The sequence below is a fragment of the Phoxinus phoxinus genome (genome assembly GCF_949152265.1).
Source record: "Phoxinus phoxinus genome assembly, chromosome: 14".
NCBI lineage: Eukaryota > Metazoa > Chordata > Actinopteri > Cypriniformes > Leuciscidae > Phoxinus > Phoxinus phoxinus.
In genome coordinates this window covers 23412972-23419192 of record NC_136889.1, presented here as the reverse complement: position 1 = coordinate 23419192, position 6221 = coordinate 23412972, and the positions used below count along the sequence as shown (strand labels likewise).

At 38.2% G+C, this 6221-nt stretch overlaps 1 protein-coding gene across 1 annotated transcript; it reads left to right on the top strand.

Moving 5' to 3' along the window:
- Window positions 1–3394: 3394 nt before the first annotated feature.
- Window positions 3395–5898, top strand: nkx2.3 (NK2 homeobox 3). Its single transcript, XM_079634795.1, has 3 exons — window positions 3395–3519; window positions 3629–3947; window positions 5138–5898. Exons 2-3 carry the CDS (start codon window positions 3635–3637, stop codon window positions 5761–5763), a joined length of 939 nt encoding a protein of 312 aa, XP_079490921.1. The 5' UTR covers window positions 3395–3519; window positions 3629–3634; the 3' UTR covers window positions 5764–5898.
- Window positions 5899–6221: the final 323 nt, after the last annotated feature.

Below are 6221 nucleotides of genomic sequence, written 5' to 3'. Positions count from 1 at the left end.
CGTAAAACATTATATCACCATTAATAAGGCATTAAGGCATGCGATATTGTAAAAAGGGAAAACGCAGTTGTTCTGATATGACCCTTTAAATGACTTTCGTAATAATAATTAAAAATGTTGCACTTCATTTAGATGAATACGCAATTTAATATGCGAAGCGAATTTATAATATAAAAACAGATGCCAAGATTTTTCCAATCTGATACAGTATATATATAATACAATATTTAATTTTATTCATGCGCAACGAGGAAAATCCCTTGATGTTGTGTTTGTTTATGTGTAATTGTTTTCGACCTTATTCTGTTTAATAATTATAATCTCACTGATGATTATAACATTACCACTGACTACAGCCACACAAGTCGGGTAAACCAAACGGAAGCGTTTCCGTTATTGTTACTTTCCGATGTTGATATCATCAATATGTCTATCCATCAGGACACTGGAGACTCCAGAGGAGAGTCCTGTGTAGACATGCGCTCTTCACGGTCAGCTTGGCTTCATGCTTGACTGAGACTCTCCTCATCCTAATGGAGCTATTAACCAGACAAAACACTCACACACTTTAGTCGTGTGTGGGGCAAAGATCAGATAAAAACACGCGACAACATCCAAATCCTGTGATCGGACACCGTACAAAGCTCATGTAGCCTAAACCTGCCTAAACATACATTTTTTATCTTTATTTTTTTGTATTCTTTTTTGAAATCCGCGTTTTGTCATCTAAACATGGCCAGAATTTATTTGGTGTTTGTCATTGTGTCAGGACTTCGCACACGAAGTTATCATGATGCATGGAAAGCATTTTGAAAACTGTGACAGGTAAGTGCGGTAAAAAAAAAGCTGGAACTGATCTTTCTGAGGATGGCAATCTAAAGCCTTTCATGAACCTTTCAATAAATCACAAATCCAAACAAAAAGTTAGGCCCTCTGCCTTTATGTGTCCACCAATAATAGAAGAACATGTGTCATACAGCCAACTGTCCTGTGCAGAATGCTGTTCAACAACAACTGTAAATCAGCAAGCAAGCATCACATGCTTATTGCAGTAAATCAAGGCAATGATTAGAGACTGAATTACAGCAAATATCATGAAAATAATGTACCTTGCCATTCAGTTCTTAAAAGAAAATCTAGAAGCCCACCACTCCGACTTTCCTCCTCCTGAGCCATTAGTCTTGGGACGGGATGGACACAAAGCTGATCTAAACAGCACTGTTGATGGCTAACGGATGAGATAATCTCGTCTCTCTTCCCTTTTCTTTTCTCCTCTTCTTAGTCTCTGGCAGGCTTTTGTCTCTGGCGCCGGAGCAGAAGCCCAGAGAGACACCGTTGCGCATCATTGCGCCCTCAAACTGGTTTCCTGCGCGCCCTCCTCACAATAAGTGATCGATTCGTAATATGATAGACAAAAATATATATAAAACGTAGGCCTACAATTTATCGTTCTTATTATAAGGCGTAAAGGAAGCACTCGAGTCTCCAAAATCGCTGAGGATGAATATTTTGAAATGAAGACTAATTTTGTCATATTTAAATCGGCCATTAACAAGATGGATTGGGGTGGGGGGAGTCGGGACACATGGTTATGTGTAATATTCCTTTTAGTGACACACTAAAAATGCTGGGTTGTTTCATGGGTCAAATATGGACAACCCAAGCATTGGTTTACATTTTTAAATAACATTTTGAAACCCAACGGTTGGGGTTGTCCGTATTTGACCCAAACGGTTGAAACAATTTTTTTAGAGTGATGAATGCGACAATCTTACAGAATTTTACGGAGACAATGTTTAATATCATTGTTATTTTCACTTACGCATAAAGTTATAAAAACCCAAAGGTAAATGTTTAATTAGTTATAATGCTTACTTACAATCTTTGGTGAAGAGAATTATGTAAGGACAAAAAAATAATAGTGAAAATTAAACGAGAATCAGTAATAATAATAATGATGTAGAAGATAAATCTAGAATACACCACATCTGGAATCAAGATTAGATTAAAATTACCGGTTAACAAAAATCGACTTGTTTGAATTAAAAATGTGCGTTTCCTCAAAAAAAATAACATTATGTCTGACCACTAAAGGAAATGTCCCCTTATTTATTTTTTAGAGAACTTTAAGTTAAGTAAGTCCCCCCCCCCACCCCCACTCTCTCTCTCTCTCTCACGCACACACACAAACACACACACACACACACACACACACACACACACACACACACACACACACACACACACACACACACACACACACACACACACACACACACACACACACACACACACGCACGCACGCACGCACACACACACACACACACCATTTATCTCTCACAGACAAACACAGTTATGTTTAAATCCGCTTGCTTCTTAATTGTCAAAGGTCTGCAGCTGTTTTTGCTCCAGCTTGACTGTCTAATAGCACACAAGTGTGGTGCAGGTCAGATTTAAACGGGATAATAGCAGCAGCAGGATAAGCGAAAACTTAGAATATGCGTTAATAAAAAATAAGTGATACAAATAAGTTAATAGTTCTTTAATTATCATCAGCAACTTTGGTTCAGTCTCTTCTTCCTAAGAACCTTTTTTGGTGGTTATATTGAGGTAGGCTATGCTTAATTGAAGATTATATAAAATAAGACTCTTGATGTCATAATATAGGTTATTAGGATGAGTTGTAGCAATGGGTTCTTTAAAGCACCTCTACTTTTTGAGTTATTTTTATGTTATCCTATAGCATTAAGCTATAACTATTTTTGGTGCACATGTAAATCTTTATTATTAAGAGTGTATGGTAAAGAAAACATCTTCAGTCTCAACATGGTCAAAGCTTTTTTTTTTTAATTGTGCAGAACAGAGGAATTTGCATTGAGCATAAAAGCATGACTGAATCACTTAACATGATTTACATTTTAAGGACCTTGCATGTGGGTGGATTTGTTCTTGAGCTGTTTTCTATATCGTCTACTGGATTCGAGGTTATTCAGACACACTGGAATTATCCAGACACACTCTTATGAAATGGTTCCGATTAGAACCTAAATGGATGTGCCATAAATAACTTTTCTAGTTTAGAAACCATCATACTGATCTGAAAGAAAACAAACTATAATGTGATATAAAGACTTTTCTTAATATTCAAAGAATCGTATAACAAACTAAAAAATGTGTAGGCTACAGTAAAAAAAAAAAAAAGTTGATGTTTTCTTTTCAGAATTTAGAACCGTTGAACCCTAACTTAAAGGATGCATAATTACACAGTAGCTATATCGAAAAAGTATCGTGTGACATTATGAAAGTGTATAGGCTATGCGTTTCCTTTGTGGATTGTAGGAAGGATCATTACATCCCGCCCCGGTAACGTGACATCACCGGGCAGAAGAACTGCCTTGTGCTGCCGGACTCCAAGAAAACACACACACAACAGTTTCACACCGACGAGTGGCGGTCCTCACCTCTCTTCATGCAAATCAAGCAGCCATGACACAATGGGAGATTAATCGACACATTTAGGTATGTTTACTTGAAATTGTTCCTTATCTAAACAATTGTTCAACAGGGGCTTAGCTTCTCGAAGCTTGCCGGTTGAATCGGGAATAACATTGTAGATGTAATCCAACAGCGCCTGATGATGCTTCCGAGCCCGGCTACATCAACGCCGTTTTCTGTGAAGGATATACTGAAACTGGAGCAACAGTCTCGACACCTTCAATCTCTGCATCCGGAACTGCAGGACAGATTTCAGGCACCATCATCCTGTTTTCTCGGAGGTGGAGACAGCCCCGGCTTCTCTGAGAACGAGGAGAAGATGTCTTTTCTGAACGCTCTCTCCATGCAGGATAGTTTAGTGGAGAGCAGCCTTTCCCCTCCGATGTTCGTCCATCCGGGCCTGGGACACGTCGACACTAAACTTGAAGATGAACTTGAGGACCACGAAACGAGTGGGTGATTTTGTGTTTTACAACTGACGAGAATGAATTTGAATTTTCGAAACTGCACGAGGAGTTCGAATCGCACGTGTCTCTGAATATTATAGGAAGAAAGTCAGAATAATTCAAAGCGTCTATGTTTGTTGTTTAGTACAATGTTGTTATTATTAGGCTATTTTTGACAAATATTAAAAAGTGCATGAATCATGCAGCTTTATTATAAATGATTATTTGTATTGACTAGCATAAAACAGGCCTATCAACCTTTCACAAAAATGGGACAAATAAGTTAAATGATAGTTTTGAAAAAAAAAAAATCAAAGAAAAAAAAAAACAGTTTTGTGATTGTAGCCTATAAAAAGCAACTTTGAAACGTAGGCCTATTTTAATGCGGCTTCAATGCAAGTCAAAACAAATAACCTCGTTAAAGTGTCATTACATTCAAGTTAAACAATTATGATGAAGCTGTATTATTTATATAGCCTAATATTTAATGTGAATTTTGCATGTTGTGAAATTTAGAATGATCGTATTATATTTTTATTTTTTTGGTTTACCATGGCAAAGACATTTTATGCATAGGCTACATATAGGCCTATAAAATGTAGGCTATAGGCCTATATATAAATTGCATTGACTGACCACTTATTTATTGCACTATATGACTAATCTATTGACCGATGCACATAATTTGCACAACTCACACTCTCTAGTTGATTTAAAGTATAGTGATGAAGTGTTACTACGCTGTAAAAAAACAACAAAAAAAAAACATTCGTTTTAGTTAAAAAAGTAACATGGTTTCCTTAACATTTTAAGTTCATTGAAAGACAAAAAAAAAGTCAATTCAATGAAGGAAACTCAACATGTTATCTCATGTTGACTTGTAAGTTGATTTGACAAAAGAAAAAATGTTGTGATAACAAATCATGATTATTTTTTTTACAGTGTATAGCTATGGACTATATTTTACATATCTTGATAATATAGGCTAATTTAAGTTACATTTATTGTACATTATTTCTGAAATGCACAGTCTAGGTGATTTTGTCTGTGAGTGACAGATACTGTGTATAAAGGCAGCTCGTGGAATGCGCAATACAGGCCTATATTTTTTTATGCAAGGAAATGCTTGTATCAATCACGTTAAGTGAGAGTTAACTGGATTCGCTTTGAATCTTTGTTGTCTCCTGTTTTTCTAGAAAGCTGCGGTGCCATCCTCAGATCCCCGGAGTGTGAGGGCGAGGCGCACTCGGACACGGAGCGCGCGCAGCGGCAGAGGACGCGTCGGAAGCCGCGGGTGCTCTTCAGTCAGGCGCAGGTCTTTGAGCTCGAGCGGCGCTTCAAACAACAGCGCTATTTATCGGCTCCTGAGAGAGAACATTTGGCGAGTACCCTGAAACTGACATCGACGCAGGTCAAAATTTGGTTCCAGAACCGCAGATACAAATGCAAGCGACAGCGTCAAGACAAAACACTGGAAATGGCAGGACACCATCACCCGCCGCCGCCCAGGAGAGTGGCGGTGCCTGTCCTGGTCCGGGATGGCAAACCGTGTTTAACGGGATCGCAGAATTACAACGCCACGTACGCGGTGAACCCAGGCCCGTACACATATAACGGCTATTCGTCTTATAATAACGCCGCTTACACAAACCCTTACAGCTGTACATACCCAAGCCTTCCACCTCTCCCGGCTAACACATCCACTAACGCGCTGATGAGCATGAGTCTGAACAACCTCGGAACATATTCTCAACCTCAAACATCACAAGGGACCCCCGTGTCCGCGTGCCAAGGGACTCTGCAGGGGATTCGGGCATGGTAGTGCCATTGCAACCCAGCCGTCTGTAAATAAATGACAACTTTACAATATACACAAGTTAGCTATGTTTTATAGGCCTAGGGTCGTGTATAGTCTACCTTTTCAGTATAAACATGAGTGAATTTCTTTCCATGATGGCTGAACGAATGCACACGAATATTCATAGCAATTTAGACCACCTATTTGGACAACATACTCCCTGAACATTCGCGGGTCTAACTTTTAGACTGGCACCATTGTATCCATATTCAGAGACATTTGTTTTTCATTCAGTGCACTTATAGATTAAAAGTTATTACATAAGAAATGTTACGAATATTGACAATCCGATGTGTGTGATGATTTTGTGCAAACCTACATTGAAAGAATAAAAACAGTCAACTTTATTTTTAAAAAGTCCTGCTAAAAATATTTACTATTTGAAACACGGATATATAAGAGTCTAGTTTTAAAGAACATTT